We start from the raw sequence: 21574 nt of genomic DNA, 5'->3' as shown, positions 1-21574 counted from the left end.
GAACTTTTTGCACTGTCTTGACCAAAAGCTATTGGTTTGATATACTTCATTATCTCTTTGTTTAATTCTAAATTCTCTTAAGAGTTGCAATGCTACATAACCAGCGAGGACAGACGCTGGGATTTGGGGGGCTGCGTGTTCTCCAGGTGATTCTTCAGAACCTCGGTGGATTCACTGAACCTTCTAAACAGTTAGTGTCACAGGGGATGGATGAATAAAGAAAGACTTCAGTAAATGGTAGCTGACACTATTTGTTCAATTACCACCTGACTTGAATAAATATACCCTGACCCTGAATTTAGTAAATAGAACATGGGTTCCAGTTCCAGTCAACTGCATTGGTTACTAGCTGTGTCACCTTGGACGAATCAGGTAACCTTCTCTGAGCCTGATTACTCCTGACTAGGTGGGGCAATACTGCTTACCGTTTCTATCTTACAGGGTTGTTTGAGAATCCAATGACATAAAGTATAAAATAATGTAAGAGAAAGGTTAAGCCGTGAAAGGCTTAGAGGAGGAGAAAGAGTCCACTGTTACCATGCCCAGGCTATGATAATAAATACCTCAGAGTTTTAGTGAGAATCTAAGGGGAAAAGGTAAACATGTAAACGCTTTTTAAGTTGTAATAAAAACAATGCCCACTCATAAGTAGGATTAAGTTAAATAACACCAAAAACCCACGATAATGCTCAGTAAACGGTAGTCGATATTTATGCTATTATGAATCCCCCTTTATAGGAAAATAAAATTTGGAGAGTTTCAATAACTCATCAATATCTCATAGTTAGTGGCTGATTCAAGGTTCCAAACCAGGTCCAGTCTGATTGCAAAAAAGAGTCTGAACTACTAACCACTCGGTTATAGGAAGTCTCATGAGCTTTTTTTTTTTTAATTTTTATTGTGCTTTAAGTGAAAGTTTACAAATCAAGTCAGTCTCTCACATAAAAACTTATATACACCTTGCTACACACTCCCAATTACTCTCTCCCTAATGAGACAGCCCACTCTCTCCCTCCACTCTCTCTTTTTGTGTCCATTTTGCCAGCTTCTAACCCCCTCTACCCTCCCATCTACCCTCCAGGCAGGAGATGGCAACATAGTCTCAAGTGTCCACCTGATCCAAGAAGCTCATCCCTCACCAGCATCGTTTTCTATCCCACTGTCCAGCCCGATCCCTGTCTGAAGAGTTGGCTTTGGGAATAGTTCCTGTCCTGGGGCAACAGAAGGTCTGGGGGCCATGACCACTGGGGTCCTTCTAGTCTCAGTCAGACCATTAAGTCCGGTCTTTTTACGAGAATTTAGGGTCTGCATCCCACTGCTCTCCTGCTCCTTCAGGGGTTCTCTGTTGTATTCTCTGTCAGGATAGTCATCGGTTGTAGCCAGGCACCATCTAGCTCTTCTGGTCTCAGGATGATGTAGTCTCTGGTTTATGTGGCCCTTTCTGTCTCTTGGGCTCATAATTGCCTTGTGTCTTTGGTGTTCTTCATTCTCCTTTGCTCCAGGTGGGTTAATACCAATTGATACATCTTAGATGGCCACTTGTTAGCGTTTAAGACCCCAGACGCCACTCTCTAAAGTGGGATGCAGAATGTTTTCTTAACAGGTTTTATTATGCCAATTGACTTAGATGTCCCCTGAAACCATGGTCCCCAAACCCCTGCCACTGCTACACTGGCCTTTGAAGCATTCAGTTTATTCAGGGAACTTCTTTGCTTTTGGTTTAGTCCAGTTGTGCTGACCTCGCCTGTATTGTGTGTTGTCTTTCCCATCACCTAAAGTAGTTCCTATCTACTATCTAATTAATGAATACCACTCTCCCACCCTCCCTCCCTCCCCGCTCTCGTAACCATCAAAGAATATTTTCTTCTCTATTGAAACTATTTCTCCAGTTCTTATAATAGTGGTCTTATACAAGGTTTGTCCTTTTGCAAGTAATTTCATTCAGCATAATGTCTTCCAGATTCCTCCATGTTAAGAAATGTTTCAGAGATTCCTCACTGTTATTTATCAATGCGTAGTATTCCATTGTGTGAATATACCATAATTTATTTATCTATTCACCCATTGATGGGCACCTTGGTTGCTTCCATCTTTTTGCTATTGTAACAATACTGCAATGAAGATGGGTGTGCATATATTTGTTCTTGTAAAGGGTCTTATTTCTCCAGGATATATTCGAAGGAGCGGGATTGCTGGATCATATGGTAGTTCTATTTCTAGCTTTTTAAGGAAGTGCCAAATCAATTTCCAAAGTGGATTTACCATTTAACATTCCCACCAGCAGTGTATAAGTGTTCCAATCTCCCCACAGCCTTTCCAACATTTATTATTTTGTGTTTTTTGAATTAATGCCAGCCTTGTTGGAGATGAAATCTCATTGTGGTTTTGATTTGCATTTCTCTAATGGCTAATTATCGTGAGCATTTCCTCATGTTATCTGTTAGCTACCTGAATGTCTTCCTTAGTGAAGTATCTGTTCATATCTTTTGCCCATTTTTTAATTGGGTAATTTGTCTTTCTGTAGTTGAGTTTTTGCAGTAGCATGTAGATTTTAGAGATCAGACGCTGATCAGAAATGTCAGAGCTAAAAACTTTTTCCCAGTCTTCAGGTAATTTTTTTTACCCTTTTGGTGAAGTCTTTGGATGAGCACAGGTGTTTGATTTTTAGGAGCTCCCAGTTATCTAGTTTCTCTTCTGCATTTTTAGTAAATGTTTTCTATACTGTTTATGCAATGTATTAGGGCTCCTAACATTGTCGCTATTTTTTCTTCCATGATCTTTATCGTTTTAGATTTTATATTTAGGTCTTTGATCCATTTTGAGCTTGTTTTTGTGCACGGAGTGAGGTATGGGTCTTGTTTCATTTTTTTGCTGATGGATATCCAGTTATGCCAGCACCATTTGTTAAAAAGACTGTCCTTTCCCCATTTAACTGTTTTGAGGACTTTGTCAAATACCAACTGCTCGTATGTGGATGGATTTATGTCTGGATTCTCAACTCTGTTCCATTGGTCTATGTATCTGTTGTTATACCAGTACCAGGCTGTTTTGACAACTGTGGCAGTATAATAGGTTCTAAAATCAGGTAGACTAAGGCCTCCCACTTTGTTCCCCTTTTTCAGTAATGCTGTACTTATCTGGGGCCACTTTCCCTTCCACATGAAGTTGGTGATTTGTTTCTCCATCTCATTAAAAAATGTCGTTGGAATTTGGACTGGAATTGCATTAAATGTATAGCTCACTTTTGGTAGAATAAAAAAAAAAAAATAGACATTTTTATAATGTTAAGTCTTCCTATCCATGAGCAAGGTATGTTTTTCCACTTATGTAGGTCTCTTCCGGTTTCTTGTGGAAGTGTCTTGTAGTTTTCTTTGTATAAGTCTTTTACATCTCTGCTAAGATTTATTCCTAAGTATTTTATCTTCTTGGGGACTATTGTAAATGGTATTGATTTGGTGATTTCCTCTTCAATATTCTTTTTTGTTGGAGTAGAGGAATCCAACTGATTTTTGTATGTTTATCTTGTATCCCGATACTCTGCTAAACTCTTCTGTTAGTTTCAGTAGTTTTCTTGAGGATGCCTTAGGGTTTTCTGTGTATAAGATCATGTCATCTGCAAATAGAGATAATTTAACTTCTCCTTGCCAATCTGGATGCCGTTTATTTCTTTATCTAGCCTAATTGCTCTGGCTAGGACTTCCAGCACAATGTTGAATAAGAGTGGTGATAAAGCACATCCTTGTCTGGTTCCATACAAACAGAAGGAAAATTCCTCAACATAATAAAGGGCATTTATACAAAGCCAATAGCCATCATTATGCTAAATGGAGAGAGTCTGAAAACATTCCCGAATGTTTTTCAGACTCTCTCCATTTAGCATAATCGGGAACCAGATCTCAAGGGGAATGTTTTCAGACTCTCTCCATTTAGCATAATGATGGCTATTGGCTTTGTATAAATGCCCTTTATTATGTTGAGGAATTTTCCTTCTGTTTGTATTTTGCTGAGAAGTCTTATCATGAATGGGTGTTAAACTTTGTCAAATGCCTTTTCTGCATCAATTGATAAAATCATGTGATTTTTGTCTTTTGTTTTATTTGCATGATGGGTTACGTTAATTGTTTTTCTAATGTTGAACCATCCCTGCATAACTGGTATGAATCCCACTTGGTCATGGTGAATTATTTTTTTGATATGTCGTTGAATGCTATTGGCTAGAATTTTGTTGAGGATTTTTTAATCTACGTTCATGAGGGATATAGGTCTGTAATTTTTGTGTGTGTGTGTGTGGTGTCTTTACCTGGGTTTGGTATCAGGGATATGCTGGCTTCATAGAATAAGTTTGGGAGTATTTCATCCTTTTCTATGCTCTGAAATACCTTTCGTAGTAGTGGTGTTAACTCTTCTTTGAAAGTTTAGTAGAACTCTGCAGTGAAGCTGTCTGGACCAGGGCTTTTCTTTTTTTGGGAGTTTTTTGATTACCTTTCCAATCTCCTCTTATGTTATGGATCTATTTAGTTGTTCTACTTCTGATTGTGTTAGTTTACGTAGGTAGTGTGTTTCTAGGAATTCATCCACTTCTAGGTTTTCAAACTTATTAAAGTATGATTTTTCGTAGTAATCTGATTATGATTCTTCTAATTTCAGTTGGGTCTGTTGTAATATTGCCCATCTCATTTCTTATTTGGGTTATTTGCTTCCTCTCCTGTTTTTTGTCTGTTTGGCCAATGGTTTATCAATTTTGTTGATTTTTTTCAAAGAATCAGCTTTATGTCTTGTTAATTCTTTCAATTGTTTTTCTGTTTTCTATTTCATTTAGTTCTGCTCTCATTTTTATTATGTTTTTTTTTCTGGTGCCTGGGGGTTTCTTTAGTTGTTCTCTTTCTATTTGTTCAAGTGGTAGGGATAATTCTTTGATTTTGGCCCTTTCTTCTTTTCGTATGTGTGCACTTATTGATATAAATTGACCTCTTAACACTGCTTTCGCTGTGTTGCAAAGGTTCTAATAGGAAGTGTTTTCATTCTCATTGAATTCTATGAACTTCTTTATTCCATCCTTAATGTCTTCTATAATCCAGTCTTTTTTAAGCAGAGTATTGTTCAGTTTCCAAGTGTTTGATTTCTTTTCCCTGCTTTTTCTGTTATTAATTTCCACTTTTATGGCCTTATGGCCAGAGAAGATTCTTTGTAATATTTCAATGTTTTGGATTCTGCTAAGGCTTGCTTTATGACCTAATATGTGGTCTATCCTAGAGAATGTTCCATGTGCACTAGAAAAGAAAGTATACTTGGCTGCTGTTGGGTGGAGTGGTCTGTATATACCTACGAGGTCAAGTTGGTTTACTGTGGGATTTAGATCTTCTGTGTCTTTACTGAGCTTCTGTCTGGATGTCCTGTCCTTCACTGAAAGTGGTGTGTTGAAGTCTCCTACTATTATGTGGAGCTGTCTATCTCACTTTTCAATACGGATAGAGTTAGTTTTATGTATCTTGCAGCCCTGTCATTGGGTACATAAATATTTAATATGGTTATATCTTCTTGGTATATTGTCCCCGTAATCATTACATAGTATCCATATACAGTTTTGAGAGCTTATGAGGTGATCATGGTCTGTTTCTTTATGTGACTTGATATTGACTGTTGTCTCTGAGCCATCTATAAGTTATTGTATTAGTTTATTTTACGTTTGCTTCCTGTGTTGTAACTTCTTGCTTTGTTTTGTTTTGATATGCCCAGATGGGTTGCTTGAGTGAGCTAGCTTGATTATTTTCGCCTTTGGAGCTCTGGTGTCCTGTCCCCAGCTGGCTAGAGATATTATCAGGTAGTCCTGATAACATGGACAGTGTAGGAGTCCATTCAGTTTTCTTGTATGAATTCAGCTCAGGTGTCCTGGTAGCTGATCATCAAGTGTGTGGTACAGGCTCTGTCCTACAGTCTTAGAGGGGCAGGGGTGATCAGTGTACGTACTGGTATGTGATTGCAGCAGGGGGTCATGCTCTGAACAAGGCAGGGGGCTGAGAACTGACCCCCAAACATCTCTGAGGAAAGCATGTCCCTGTTCCCTAGAGCATACAGGTAGATAGGTTCTGCAGATGGACCATGGGCACCCAATGTTTTTGGTTATAAGGACTGGGCAGTACCAGCTATCCTTAGACCCCTTTCACAGGTGGCCGGGTGACCTGTGTGGAGCTACCAGTCCTTAGGCCCCTGATATGGGTAGGTGAGGACCCTGTTTAATAGGCAACGTGAAACATCAAACACCCACCTCTCTGCTGCACAGCTGAAACGGTTGGAGTCTGCCAACAAGGGCCTATTCTCCTGAAGTAGGCCCACACATGACCATGCAGAGGGGAAAGGTACTCAAAGTCCATGTACCATTTATGCATGGACAGAAGCCGCTTCTGTCCTGAGGGCCCCCCCCAACCCATTAATGGAGCTGGCAAATTATCTTTTCCCCCAATTGCAAATTTATTCATTTTCCAAGGCCAGGAGGATGGCTTTAGGTGCTCAACAGTGCCTGTCTCAGGCCCAGGGCGTCAGCCACTGAAGCTGGCTTGGGAATGGGGGGGGGAGGGGCGGGGGCGCCTGGTAAAATATACACAAGTACTTAGCTTTTGCTGAGAGAGCCGTTCTTCTCTGGTTCTGGAGGTGTGAGTGGGCTGTGTGGCTGGCTGCTTCTCCCTGAGCAAACTGTGGCCGAATGCTAGTACCAGCCCGCTGTGGCCGCCTCTTTGGAAATGGTACCTGAGGGCTCCCGCAATTCAGGTCCGGTAACTCCTCTCCACTTCTGAACGGCCTCTTCCTTCCCCTGCGCCTCAGTTTGTTTTCTAAGCTTGCCTTTGATGCTCAGGGCTCCCAGCTTGTCACAAATATACTCGTTTCACTTGTTTTTTGGGGTCTTTCTTGTAAAGAGGGCTGGAAGGAAGTGTCTGTCTATTCCGCCATCTTGGCTCCACCTCTTCCAGGTTTTTTTTTTTAAATGCACTTTACTTTTTAGAGTAGTTTTAGGTTTATAGAAAAATTGTGCAGAAAGTACAGAGAGTTCCTATACAGTCCCCCCTCCACACATACACGATTTCTCCTATTTTTAAGATGTTGCATTTTTGTGCTACATGTGTTACAATTGATAAACAAATATTGATATATTATTATTAACTAAAGTCCATAGTTTACATGAGAATTCACTCTCTGTATTGTACCCTTCTATGGGTTTTGACAATGCATAATCTCACGTATCCACCATTACCAAAAAAATTTAAAAAAAACAAACCTGTTGCCATCACGTAGATTACAACTCCTAGCAACCCTATAGGGCAGAGTAGAACTGCCCCAAAGGGTTTCCAAGGAGCAGCTGGTGGATTCAAACTGCAACCTTTTGGCTAGCAGCCAGAGCTCTTAACTACTGCACCACTACGGCTCCAATTCCTTTATTACATTATCCTACAAAATAGTTTCACTTCCCTTAAAATTCCCTGTACTTCACCTATTTATCTCTCCCCTCCCCTGCCCTGATTCTCTGACAACCACTGTCTTTTACTGTGTCTATAATTTTGCCTTTTCCAGAATGTCATATAGTTGGAGTCATACAGCATGTAGCCTTTTCAGACTGGTCCCATTAACCTTTTTTCTTTTTAACATTTTATTGTGGTTTAGGTGATAGTTTGCAGAGCAAATTAGTTTTCCATTCAACGATTTATACACAGCTTATTTCATGACATCGATTGCTAGCCACTCAATGGGTCAGCACTTCCCTCACTTCCTCCCTGGGTTCCTTATTTTCATTCGCCCAGCTTTCCTGCCCTTTCCTGCCTTCTTAAACTTTGCCTTCGGAAAAATAGTGCCCTTTTGTCCTCGTATAGATGGTTGTTCTGGGGAGCACGTTCCTCACGGGCATTGCTGTTCGCTTTATAGGCCTGTCCATTGTCCATTGTTTGGCTGAAAGGTGTCTCTGAGAGTGGTTTCAGTTTCAGGTTTGAAGGGGATTGTCTAAGGGCCATAATTTCAGGGGTTCCACCAATCTCTATCAGACTGGTAAGTCTGGACTTTTTTATGAGTTTTAATTTTGCTGTACATTTTTCTCCCACTCTGACCAGTACCTTCTACTGTGATTCCAGTCAGAGCGGTTGGTAGTGGTAACTGGGCACCACGTGGAGTTTCTGGTCTCAGGCTAGTGGAGGCTGTGGGTCGTGTGGTCCATTAGTCTTTGGGACTAATTGTTTCCGTGGGTCTTTGTTTTCTTCACTCTTCTTTCCTCTGGATGGGAAGAGACCAACACAGTTGTATCTTATATGGCCACTTACAAGCTTTTAAGACCCCAGTCGCTACTCACCATAGTAGGATGTGGAGCATTGTCTTTATGAACTATGTTATGCTAATTGATCTAGTGGTCTCCTGACACTACGGTCCTAAGTCTTCAAGCCCAGCTAAGAAGTTTTCATAACTGTGCCCCTGCATGCTCCATTATATAGATGGATATATTTGGAGCACATACAAATATGTATGTAGTAATATCCATTGCCAAACTTACATATGCTTGTGGATGTACTCCCATACACCATCTCACACTTGTTTAGCTTACATATTAACCTATGTAACCACTCATAATTTATCGTTATTACTGTTATCGCAGGATGGTATATGCAGTAGTATTTACCTTTGTTGCCTTTCACTCTCGTGTACCTCTCAGTGTCTTCCTTTGCCTTGGTCACGTTGTGCTGACTTCTCTCATATTCTGTATTGTCTTTCCCTTCACCAATGTTAACACTTGCCTACTATCTAGTCAGTGACTTTTCCCTCCCTCACTCTTCTGTCCCTGGTAACCATCAAAGAACGTTTCTCTCTGTGTGTAAACATTTTCTTAAATTTTTATAATAGTGGTCTCATACAATATTGGTCTCTTTGTGATTGACATATTTCACTCAGTATAATGTCCTCCTTAGTCATCCATGTTGTGAGATGTTTTGTGAATTCATCATTATTCTTTAGTGTTGCATAGTGTGTGTCTACCACAGTTTGTTTATCCGTGCATCCACTGAAGGGCATGTAGGTTGTTATCTTTTTACTGTTGTGAATAAGCTGCAAAGAACGTAAGTGTGCATATGCCTATTGTGTCACGACTCTAATTTCTCCAGGATATGTACCTACGAGTAAGATTGCTAGGTCATATGGCATTTCTATTTCTAGCTTTTTAAGGAAGTGCCATACCATTTTCCACAATGGTTGTACCATTTTACATTCCCACCAGCAGTGTATGAGAGTTTCAATCTCCCCAGAATTCGTTTTCTGTTTTCTGATCTGTACTGTTATTGTCGGGGTGAGGTGGTATCTCATTGCAGTTTTGATTTGCATCTCTCTAATGGCTAATGATTGTGAGCATCTCTTCATATGTTTGTTGGCCGCCTGAATGTCTTCTTTGGTGAAGTATATGTTCATGTCCTTTGCCCATTTTTAAACTGGATTGTTTGTCTTTTTGTTGTTGAGTAGTTGAAGTTTTCTATAAATTTTTGAGATTAGTCTCTTGTCAGATATGTCATTGCCGACATTTTTTTCTCAGTTCGTAGGTTTTCTTTTTACTCTTTTTGAGAAGTCTTTGGGTGCACAAAAGTATTTGATTTTTAGGAGGTTGCAGTTGTCTAGTTTATCTTCTGCTATCTGTGCATTATTGGTTATGTTGGACAGTCCATTTATGACATAGATTAGGGCCCTTTGCTTTGTCCCTGTTTTTTCTTCTGTGATCTTTATAATTTTAGGTTTTACACTGAGGACTTTGATCCATCTCTAGTTAGTTTTTGTATATAGTTGAGGTATGGATCTTGTTTCATTTTTCTGCAAATAGATATCCAGTTTTGCCAGCAACATTTGTTAAAGAGACTATCTCTTCCCTGTTTTATGGTTTTGATCTTCTGTCAAAGATCGACTGTCCATAGGTGGATGAACTTACTTCTGGGTTCTTAATTCTGTTCCATTGGTCTATGTGTCTGTGGTTGTACCGGCACCAGGCTGTTTTGACTACCATGGCTGTATAGTAGGTTTTGAGATAGGGAAGTGTGAGGCCCCCTACTTTATAATGCTTTGCATGTCAGGGGCCTCTTTCCTTTCCATGTAAAGTTGGAGATGAGTTTTTCCATCTCATTAAAGAAAATTCTTGGGATTTGGATCAGGATTGCTTTATGTCTATAGATTGCTTTGGGTAGTATTGACATTTTCATAATGTTAAGTCTTTCTATCCATGAGCATGGCATGTTTTTCCATTTATGTAGGTCTCTTTTGGTTTTGTAGTTTTCTTTGTATACATCTCTTACGTCCTTAGTTAGGTTTATTCCTAAGTATTGTATCTTTTGGGGAGTTCCTGTAAATGGTATTGTTCTCCTGATTTCCCTTTTGGAGTTCTCTTTGTTCCTGTAGAGGAATTACACTGATTTTTGTATGCTGGTCTTGTACCCTGCCACTTTGCTGAATCCTTCTACCAGTTCCGGTAGCTTTCTTGTGTGGTATGTCTGGGATTTTCTATGCACCGGATCCTAACTTCTGCAAATAGGGGTAGTTTTACTTCTTCTTTACCGATTCATATGCCTTTGATTTCCCTGTCTTGTCCTCTTGTTCCAGGTAGGATTTCCAGTAGGGTACTGAATAAGAGTGGTGATAATGGACATCTTATCTGGTTCCTGTTCTCGAGGACCGCTTTCAGCTGCCCTCCATTGAGAAAAATGTTGGTTGTTCATTCTGTATAAATGCCCTTTATGTTCCCGTTAACTCTGAACGATGCTGCTCATTAAGCTTAGGAATGGTCTATGTTCTCCAGGTGTGAACACAAAGATGGGATTGAAAGTATTGATGAAACTTTTTATAGATTTGTTCATTCTGCATCGATTCTTTAACTGGCTCTTGTTTCAGGGATATTAAACAGAGAACCTTTATAAATTCGCAGGCAAGGTTTCCCCACTGCAAGACTCATCCCAGAAAAACAGCTGAGCTGAGGAGATGCCTCACCTGGCTCTCAGCCCCAGCGCGGGGGCGTGGCTCGGGACGCGGGGGCGTGGCCCAGGACGCGGAGGGCGTGGCCAAACACAGCCGACCAACGGGACGGGGAGTAGGCGGGGCTCCGTGTGGCGGGAAGTTTGAAACGCGCGCGCCTCGGGATCAGCTGAAGAGCGGCGACTGCAGAGCCCTAGCCCGGCTGTGCTCGCTCCCGGTCTGGCGAGCGGCAGAAGCGGCGGCCGCCGGCGCGGGCTGGGTCCCCGCGGGGAGCGGGCGGTCCGGGTGGGGAGGAAGGACGGGAGCTGTGGGGCCCGTGTCGGGGACGCGAGGACCCTGGGGCGCGGCTCCGAGCCCGCGGCGGCCAGCCGGAGCCCCTCAGGCGGCTCGGCCGAGCGCGGGGAGAGGGGCCTGCTGCAGGGCGCCTTCGCCCGGAGTGCGCCCCGGACCCGCCCGAAGCCTGAGGCCCGCGAGGTGCCCGTTACGAGGCGGAAACACTAAGCAAAATCCCACTTTGCGGTTCCTTCCAGAGCTGCAAGGCTGCCCGTATCGTCCCGACCCCTCGGCTGGCTGAGGCGCTGAAGAGGTTTAACTCGGGTGTCGACGGGATCGGCGTCCCGCAGCTCCACAGAAGGCAGGGGGGAGCCTTGCGCAGCGCGCTGCTGGCCCGACGTAGGGTGGCAGGAAAGGCCCTCACCCTCCCGCCGGCCTGTAGGTGTTCGCTGCTCTTCCGCCCTCGGCTACTGCGAAAACGTGGACAGAGGATCAGTGCGGAGCCTGGACGGGAGGCAGGCGCGCGCTCTGCGCATGATCAGTGGCCGCCCCGGCTCCGCTTGGCTCCGCCGGCTCCGGGGTCCACCGCGCGCCCCGAAACGTGGGCTTGTCCCCGGCGGGCTGATGGCGGCCCCGGGGGCGTCGGGTGGTCCCGTGCTGAAAGGTAAGACGGTTTCCTGCCCGCGCGGCGTCACCCATCACGTTGGGAGGGCTCGGGGCACTGGGGAGCGAGCGGAGGGTCGCACCGGAAGTGCTTGCCGTGCGGGGCGTGAGGTCAGCCCCGGGCTCTGGGTCCGGGGGCTCTGGGTCGGGGGGCTCTGGGTCGGGGGGCTCTGGGTCCGGGGGCTCTGGGTCGGGGGGCTCTGGGAGGGGACCCTTGGGCGCTGGGGGTACAGCTTCCTGCTCACCGAGGGCCCCTGGTCTCTGAGGGGGACAGCTTCCCGCTCACCGAGGGCCCCTGGTCTCTGGGGGGGACAGCTTCCCGCTCACCGAGGGCTCCTGGTCTCTGGGGGGGACAGCTTCCCGCTCACCGAGGGCCCCTGGTCTCTGGGGGGGACAGCTTCCCGCTCACCGGGGGCCCCTGGTCTCTGGGGGGGACAGCTTCCCGCTCACCGGGGGCCCCTGGTCTCTGGGGGGACAGCTTCCCGCTCACCGGGGACCCCTGGGCGCTGGGGGTGCAGCTTCCCGCTCACCGGGGACCCCTGGGCGCTGGGGGTGCAGCTTTCCGCTCACCGGGGACCCCTGGGCGCTGGGGGGGACAGCTTCCCGCTCACCGAGGACCCCTGGGCGCTGGGGGACAGCTTCCCGCTCACCGGGGACCCCTGGGCGCTGGAGGTGCAGCTTCTCGCTCACCGGGGACCCCTGGGCGCTGGGGGGACAGCTTCCCGCTCACCGGGGACCCCTGGGCGCTGGGGGGGACAGCTACCCGCTCACCGAGGACCCCGGGGCGCTGGGGGGACAGCTTCCCGCTCACCGGGGACCCCTGGGCGCTGGGGGGACAGCTTCCTGCCACTGCTTGGGTTGCCGGAGCCCTTTCCGGTTGGCACGTGCGGCGTGTGGACGAGCGGAACGGGTCTGGGGACCCCCGGAGGTGGGGCGCCAGCCTGCGCCCACGGCTGCAGCGGCCCCTTCCCGGGAGCCTGGACCCCCGCCGTCAGGACCCGCAGCTTCGGGTTTCTAGGAGCAGGTGTCCCTTGGGGTTGGAAGCGACCTGTCTAGTTATAAACAATTGCCCAGTTGTTCTGTCCTTAAGGGCACCTCTGGGGACTGGGTGGTGCTGGCGGGCTTTGGAGAGTTGACAGTCAGCATTATGGCTTGGGAAAGGTGGCAGGGTAGAAATGGGCCGATTTTGAGGTCCTTATTTCAATGGTCCAGTGAATTAGGGACATAGGGTGATAGTGGAATTCACAAGAGAAATATCAACTCTTATATGTGTGTGTTTATCGTTGTAATTACGGTACCTACCTTTTACTGAGTGATTGTCGTGCACTAGGGCAGGGTACTAAACTCTTGAGTTATATTTTATTTTTAACCGCCCCAGCATAGAGTTGGGAGGCTTTTCCCCGTGTCACATAGCTAGTAAATACAGGATTTGAACACCTGAGCCCGCTTGCTTCATCAGTATGTTATCCTGCTTCCCCAGGCTCTGGTTCCATCTCTGGTCACATGGAGGGGCAGAGGAGGAGCTGAACAGTGACACGTGTCTTTTAGGGTTTCAGAGTTATGGACAGGGCTTATTGGTAATAAGTCCGTATTAAGGTCCTGGAGTAGTACAAAGATCTTATAGCCAAAATAAAAAAAAAAACCAGCAGAGGTTTTACATAAATTCTCTAATTTGCCCTTGCCCAATTCAAATGATTTTATGAATTTAGCCTAGATAGTTGTGATTTATAAGGTCCTTTGGAATATTGACTTTTGACTATTTTTTCTAATGTTAGTATTTTGTTAAGTTAATCTGAATTTCCTTTTGCTTCACTCAATTACAAATGACATACTTGGCCAATGCTTCCAAAACATCAGATTTTGAAAAGGAGATGTTGCCTTAGTTACCTCGTGTTGCTGTAACAAAAACACCACAGGTGGGTGGCTTTAACAAGCAGAAATTTATTTTGAAAAGTTTAGGAGGCTGGAAGTCCAAATTCAGGCAGCTACCTCTAGGAGAAGGCTTTCTTTTTTGTCGGCTCTGGGGGAAGGTCCTTGTCTCTTCTCAGCTTCTGGATGACAGCTTGGTTCCTTGAAGACCTTCATGTGGTATCCTAACTTGCCCCATCTCTACTCTCTTAATCTGCTCTTTTTGTGTCTCAAAAGATTGACTCAGAGCACACCCTACACTAATGCTGCCTCATTAATGTAACAAAATCCATTCCCAAATGGGATTATAACCAGGAGTATAGGAGTTAAGATTTACAACACATGTTTTGGGGGGACACAGTTCAATCCATAACAGATGTCCATTAGAGCCAAATGGAAGCCCCGGATGGTCTGTTAGAATAGGAGTTTACAAACTGTGGCCTCTTCTCCCAGGCCACTTCTAACCTGCAGCCTGTTTTTGTAGGCTGCACAAGCTAAGAATTTTTTGTTAAACATTTGTAAATGGTTGGAAAAAATCAAAAGAAGAGTAATGACAAATGAAAAGAATATAAAATTAAAATTTCAGTGCCATAAAGTTTTATTGAACACAGCAGTGGTCACTCATTAATGCTACGACAGCAAAGTTGAATGGTTGTGACAGAGACCATATGGCCTGCAAATCCTGTATTTACTGTCTAACTTTTTACAGGGAAGCTTTGACTACTGTACTGGAAGAGTTAAGCCTAGCTCAGGAATTTGGGAAGGGCATTAGAGTGTTAACAATGTAAACTGTGACAAGTGTGATTAATGGTGATGGGTGATGAATGTTTCCAATTGAGTAGGCTTTTAATGGAAGAAGTTTTAAATTTGCTTTTTAATGTAAATAGAATGAGAGAAAGATCTTCAAATCTTTGGGTGAGGGATGCTGTAAGTACACACATGTATTTCATTTTAATATTTTGCCTTTTTTCCTCAGATGTAGTGGCATATGTTGACGTGTGGTCATCCAACGGAACAGAAAATTATTCAAAGACTTTTACAAACCAGCTTGTAGATATGGGGGCAAAGGTAATAAATTCATTTTAACTTCGATAACATATAATAGTTCTCAGATATAATAAGATACATTTGCATTTTCTTATTTTGGAATTATCACTTAGGATGTGAAGGACAAAGAAGGCACTGGATAAGTGGTTGGAGGAAAAAAAAAGAACCAAGGCATTAAGAAATTACGACAGTAGGACTTATAGAGCAGTTAGTTTTGTAGGCACTGTGAGAGGAGGAGGATATAGGCTGAAAGTCTGGATTCTGACTTGGTCGCTTAGGTACGTGGTGCTGTTAAAATGAAGGATACAGGAAAAGGAACAGGTGTTTAAGGGAAGCGTTATGAATTGGGGCATATTTGAAATACCTGATATATATTTGTCTGTACAAATCTGGAAGGTGAGATAGTCAAGGCTAGAGATAAAGATTTGGGGTCAGGAGTTTACGGTAGATGAAGCCATGGGTGTGAATCATGCCCCACAGGGGTGATGTTTAGACAAAGAAGGCTGAAGGTGAATTCTATTCAGTACTTAAAGGGCAAATGAAAGGGGAGGAGGGAACTCAGGGACAAAGATAAAGAATGGCAGGAGAATCTGGGAAATAAGTCTCTGTGAGTCAGAGGGAGAATTCCATTGACAGATGGAATTTTAAAACACTGCAGAGTGTTTGTGAAAGATAAGATTGGCAGATAAACTTTAGATTTGACACCTATAAGGTCACTGCTGACCTTGTAGTTCACTTATTGTCCACTGCTGTGTTTGGAGAAATGATAAGTGGAAATGCGGGGTCTTATAGGAACAGTTCTAGTAGCTATGAACAAAGTGTGTTTGTTTATGGCAAGAGGTAATTTCATTTTTTTATATGAATATTCACTTGTCTCAGCACCATTTATTGAAAAGACTATCCTTTAACGAAGTTCTGCTATTCTGTCTTTGCCATGAATCAGGTTTCCAGTGTTTCAGACTGTTTGGGACTCTATTCCGTTTCATTAATCAGTTATTCTGTTCTCATGATAAAGCCATTTTGTTTTAATTGTTGTTGTCAGTTGCTGTCGGGTTCCCTGTGTCTCCTGGTGACCTCGTGTATGTATAGCATTGCCTGGCCCTGTGCCGTCTTCTTGATTTTTGGTATGTTTGAGTCCCTTATTTTGGCTGTTGTGTCAGTCCGTCTCTTTGAGGGTTTCTCGTGTTTTCACAACCCTTTACTTTACCAAACATTGTATCCTTTCCAAGCAATTGGTCTCGCCTGATGACGCGCCCAAGGAAACCAACCCGAAGTCTTGGCATCCTGGCTTCTAAGGAGCATTCCGGTTGTATTTTTTCTAAGACTGATTTGTTCGTTCCCTGGCAGTCCAGGTATATTCGGCGTTCATGCAATACCTCATTTGATTTCTTGACTGCTGTTTCCGTGGACACTGATTTTGATTCAAGTAGAATGAAATCACTGACAACTTCAATTTCTTCATTTATCATGATGTGGTTTGTCAGTCCCTTTGGGAGAGTTTTCATTTTCTTCACGTTCGGGCACAATCCATAGGGAAGGCTGCTGTCTTTGACCTTCATAAGTAAATCCTCACGTCATCTTTATTTCTGTGAAGCGAGGTTGTGTCATCTGCATATCGTAGGTTATTAATGAATCTTCTTCCAATCCTGATGCTGTGTTCTTCTTCATACAGTACAGTTTCTCAGATTATTTTCAGCACACAGATTGAATAAGAAAGGTGAGGGATACAACCCTGCCCCACACCTTTTCCAGTTATATGTTAATTACTCTTTAAATTAAATCTTAGTAAGTCTTCCAATTTGTTTTTCAGAGTGTCTTGGCTGTTCTTACTCTTTCGCTTTTCTAGATGCATTTTAGAATCAGTCTGTGAATTTACACCAGAAAACTTTTTGGAATTTTGATTGGGATTGGATTGAAACAATGAATCAGCATGGAGAGAACTTGACATTTTTATAGCATTGGCTCTTCCAGGCCATGAACATGATATGTTGGTTTAAGTTTAATTTTTTTTCTGTAATGTTTTATTGTTTTCTCTGATCATATTTATTGCTATTGTAAATGGCATCTTTAAAATTTTATTTTTTACAGTTGCTGGTATATAATTTTTGTATATTGACCTTATGTCTAGCAAACTTGCCACATTCATTTATAAATTCTAAGTTTATTTTTCTGTATATACAATTGAGTCATACGTGCATAAGAATAGTTTTGTTTTTTTTTTTTTCCTAATCCTCACACTTTTAGTTGGTGAAGCTGTACTGGCTGGGACCAGTGTTGAATGGAGTGGAGATATCTGCACCCTTATCTTGTTCAGTCTCAAAGGGAAAACCTTTACTGGTCACCTAACGGGTTTGTAGTTACCAACGTCCAGCTACTAATTTGCTAAGAGTTTTCATCATGAATGAACTTGAATTTTGTCATGTGTTTTCTGCATCAATTGTGATGATCATTTTGTTTTTTCTCTTTTATTTTGATAATATGGTGAGTCGTAATGACTGACTTTTTTTAATGTTTTAACTTTGTAGTCCTAGAGTAAACACAAGTGGTGGGATGCAGTTTGTTTAGGCTTTTTCCATATATTTCCAGGAGTAAGTTTTCTTTCATGTAATGCCGTTATGTGGTTTTAGCATTAATGATATGCTGCTTCATAAAATGAGTGGCAGAGTATTTTTTTTTTTTTTTTTAATTCTCTGTGCTTGGTTTAATTTTGCCCTTCAATGTATGGTATACTTTTGTTTATTCCAGAAACAGAACAAAACAAATACAAAAAACATGGAAAACTAGTCCTGGAATTTTGTCTGTAGGAAGATTTTGTTGTTGCTTTTAATTACAGACTGTCTTAGTCATCTAGAGCTGCTACAACAGAAATACGACAAGTGAGTGGCTTTAACAAAGAGAAATTTATTCTCTCACAGTCTAGGAGGCTAGAAGTCCGAATTCAGGGTGCCAGCTCCAGGGGAATGCTTTCTCTCTCTGTTGGCTATGGGGGAAGGTCCACGTCATCAATCTTTCCTCTGTCAAGTAGCTTCTTGGTCAGGGACCCTGGGTCCAAAGGATACGCTATTCTCCTGGCTCTTGTTTCTTAGTGGTGTGAGGTCCCCCATGTCTCTCTGCTCAATTCTGTCTTTTATACCTCAAAAGAGATTGGTTTAAAACAGACCCTAATCTGGGTTTTTCTGGGTAATCCTGAAAACTGAGTCCTGCCTCATTAATGTAACAGCCACTAATCCTACTTCATTAACATCATAAAAGTAGGATTTCCAACACATAGGAAAATGACATCAGATAAATGGTGGAGAATCGTGGCCCAGCCAAATTGACACACATTTTTGGGGAAGACAATTCAATCCATGACTCAGACTTAATTTATTTAATAATTATAGGATTATTCAGATTTTCTATTTCTTATAAATGTTTTTAGAAAGTTGATTTTTTTAGAAATTTGTCCATTGTATGTAAATTTTTTGGTGAAATATCAGCACAAAACTGTTCATATATCCTGTCAGGATCTTTGTCTTCAGGATTTGTAGAATGACCCTTTTCATTTTTGATACTAGTTATTTATATCTTAATGATTCTTATCTAGGTATTATTGATTTTATTAGTCTTTCTAATTCAAAGACCACTTTATTAGTCTTTCAGCTTTTTGACCCTCTTTTGTACATTTCTAATTTATTACTTTCTGGACTTATCATTATTATATAACTGTCTCTTTGGCTTTGGTTAGCTGTTCTTTACGTTTTTGAGATAGGTGCATTTTCAGCCTGTTTACTTTTTGTACGTATATTTTAGATTATACATTTCTACCTAAGTATGACTTTAGCTGATTCCACAAGTCTGTGTCTCGTAAACTGCAACATACAGGTTTACTCTTATTTTCTGTCCCCCACCGCCCCCACCTTGCCCAGCCCTGCCTCCAGTAGTTTTTGTTCTTCTTGTCTCATCTATTCATTGATTTTTTTTTCAGTTGAGCATTGTATATTTTAAATTGCTTGTTAAAAAAAAAAAAAAAAACCATTGCCGTCAAGTTGATTCAATAATATGAGGCCTATAATTTGGAGCCCTTGTGGCACTGTGGTTAAGAGCTACAGCTGCTGACCAAAAGTTTGGCAGTTTGAATTCACCAGCTGCTCCTTGTAAACCCTATGAGGCAGTTCTGCTCTGTCCAGTAGGGTCACTATCAGTCGTAATCGATTCTTCAGCAACAGGTTTGGTTTTTGAGATAACTTAAAACTAGACCTCAGATCTGCAAGGACCAGTATAGATTCTAATTCACCTTACTTCTACATGTCACCCTTTGGGTCTTAACCCAAGGTGTAGCAGCCTTTCCAGGCGTTCTTCCTCCATTCTGAGGCTTGTTTTCCAATTTTTGCCACCCTGGTCCTGGGAGACATTTAGAAGTACTGCTTAGTGTTTGATAAATTTGACAAAGCCCTGGGAAATATCAGCCCCAAACATGAGACTTATCTCCCTGGATGTCAGTCATCTCCGAGAATCTTGGCCCGTTAATTCCTTCCTGCCTGAATAAGCTCTGTGGGGCCTTCAAGTGTATCTTTATAATTTATCTCTTTTAGTTGTCCTCAGTAAGAGAGTTGGCCCAAATTAGGATCATCATACTGGAAGAAGTTGCCTTGTTTACTCAGTTTTTAATTTTAATTTTATAAAAGTAATACATTTACATCATTTAAAAAGACAAATAGTACCGTGAATTTCATAACGAAAACAAAACAGAAACCAGCAATCCTTTGCTCTGCACTTTGTTTTCCATTTCTCAAAGGCAGCCACTTTCACATCTTTTAAAGAGTTGTTGTTAGCCACCATTGAGTCAGCCCCCAACTCCTGGTGACCCCACGCACAAGGGAACGAAAAGCTGCCCAGTTTTGTGCTGTCCCAGGATGGGTTATGGATCAGGCTGTTGTGATCCATTGGGTTTTTGTTGGCTGATTTTCAGGAGATCGCCAGGCTTTTTCTCCTATTAGCCTGGAGCCTCTCCTGAAACCTTTTCAGCATCATAGCAGCTGGCACGGTGGTTTAGAGCTTGGCTGCTAACCAAAAATTGACAGTTTGAGTCCACCAGCCACTCCTCGGAAACCCTACGGGGCAGTTCTCTTTCCTATAGGGTCTCTATGAGTCAGAATAGACGTGATGGCAAAGGATAGCAACATGCAAGCCTCCAATGACAGGTGGCTGTTGTGCATGGGTGTGTTGGCTGGGCATTGAACCTGGGTCTCCTGCGTGAAAAGTGAGAATTCTAACTCAACCACAGCTGCCCCCTCTCTGGAGGGAGTACATGAGTGTCTGAAAATGCCTTTATTTTACTGTTGCCTTTGATTGATATTTTAACTAGGCTGAATATCGTTTTTCTAAGAAATTTGAAGGCAGTTGTCCATTATTTTCTGACTTCAAGACTACTGTTAAGAAGTCTGATGTCATTCTTGTTTTCTCATTGTTTGAATCTGACTAATTCACACCCTCTCCACTCCCCCACCCACTCTTTTAATAACTTTATCCCAGCTGTACTAAAATTTTACAGTGTGCCTCGGTGTGACAGCGTGCTCGTTCATCATGCTGGACCCTTGGGGGATCTTTTCAGTCTAGTTTGCATGCCCTTCATGCTGAAAAACGACTTATTTATAATTTCTTCTTTGTTTTCTCTATTCATATATTTCTTTAACTCTCATTACTTGGCCATGGCCTCCTGATTTTCTTTTTGTCGTTTAGCTGCTATTATGGCCTTTTCTGTGTTCTACTTCCTGGGAGATTTTCACCATTTTATTATCCAACGTTTCTGTAGAATTTTTTTTATTTATGTTGTCATATTTTTAATTTCCAAGAGCTCTTTAAAAAACAATGTCTTGAAATTGTTGCATGAAAACAGTATCTTCTGGATATATTAAAAAAAATTTTTTGTTTTTAAGTTTTTTCCTATTCTCTGTGTTCTCTCTGTTTTTTCTGTTCATTTTGTTTCGTGTCTTTGATGTTGAAAGCTTTCCTTAAAAGTACTGTCTTATTGACTAGACTTTATCTTTTGGCTCAGCTACCACTCTCTTCATCTACTAGAAATATGCTGCCATCTCTTTCTCTCTCTCGTCTTTATCCTTGTGGAGCTCAGACTTGTTTTGTTCTCTTGGTAGTGCCCAGAGGGGTGGGTGGGTGGGTGGGTGGGGGTGTGTGTGTGTGTGTGTGTGTGTGTGTAGGACTGAAAAGGGTGTAAACATAATGTATAACACATCGTGTTTAATTGGAACAGATATATTTTTTAAACAATTTTATGTATTAGGATAGTTTTGTATGACAGATTATGAGAAATGAAATTGCTGGAGTATGAATTTTGAGTATTTTTATTTTGATGAATATTGAATAAAGTATCCTTTTGATCAGTTGCTCTTATGAAATTGTATGTGAGTAGTAGTAATTTGCGTCTTGTTTTCTGTATTTTGCCTACAGGTTTCAAAAACTTTGAACAAGCAAGTGACCCATGTTGTATTCAAAGATGGATACCAGCACACTTGGGACAAAGCACAAAAGAAAGGGATAAAGCTTGTTTCTGTGCTCTGGGTTGAAAAGTAAGCAGTTTCTTTCTTTTTATTTTCTTAAGTGCCTAGTATTTGTGAAGCGTGGAGGTGTTTTGCATGGACCTCAGAACCAAATAAAATTTCCATCTTTGCTCTGCCTCTTGAACAAGTAACTTAACATCTTTATGCCTCAG

At 42.3% G+C, this 21574-nt stretch overlaps 1 protein-coding gene across 12 annotated transcripts in view; it reads left to right on the top strand.

Moving 5' to 3' along the window:
- The first annotated feature begins 11801 nt into the window (after nucleotides 1–11801).
- Nucleotides 11802–21574, top strand: part of MCPH1 (microcephalin 1) — a 331342-nt gene continuing 321569 nt past the window's right edge. For 9 of the 12 annotated variants that reach the window (XR_010323533.1, XR_010323534.1, XM_064294942.1 and 6 more), the window contains exons 1-3: nucleotides 11802–11911; nucleotides 14795–14886; nucleotides 21313–21431. Coding sequence is in view for 8 of the 12 variants with exons in the window: in XM_064294942.1 (XP_064151012.1) it covers nucleotides 11872–11911; nucleotides 14795–14886; nucleotides 21313–21431 (251 nt within the window). In the remaining 4 variants the exon portion in view is untranslated. The other 3 variants (XM_064294947.1, XM_064294944.1, XM_064294948.1) reach the window with 3 other exon arrangements.

Source organism: Loxodonta africana, chromosome 12 (assembly GCF_030014295.1).
Source record: "Loxodonta africana isolate mLoxAfr1 chromosome 12, mLoxAfr1.hap2, whole genome shotgun sequence".
Taxonomy (NCBI): Eukaryota; Metazoa; Chordata; class Mammalia; order Proboscidea; family Elephantidae; genus Loxodonta; species Loxodonta africana.
The sequence above is the reverse complement of the archived record's forward strand: the minus strand, read 5'-3'. Positions and strand labels throughout refer to the sequence as shown.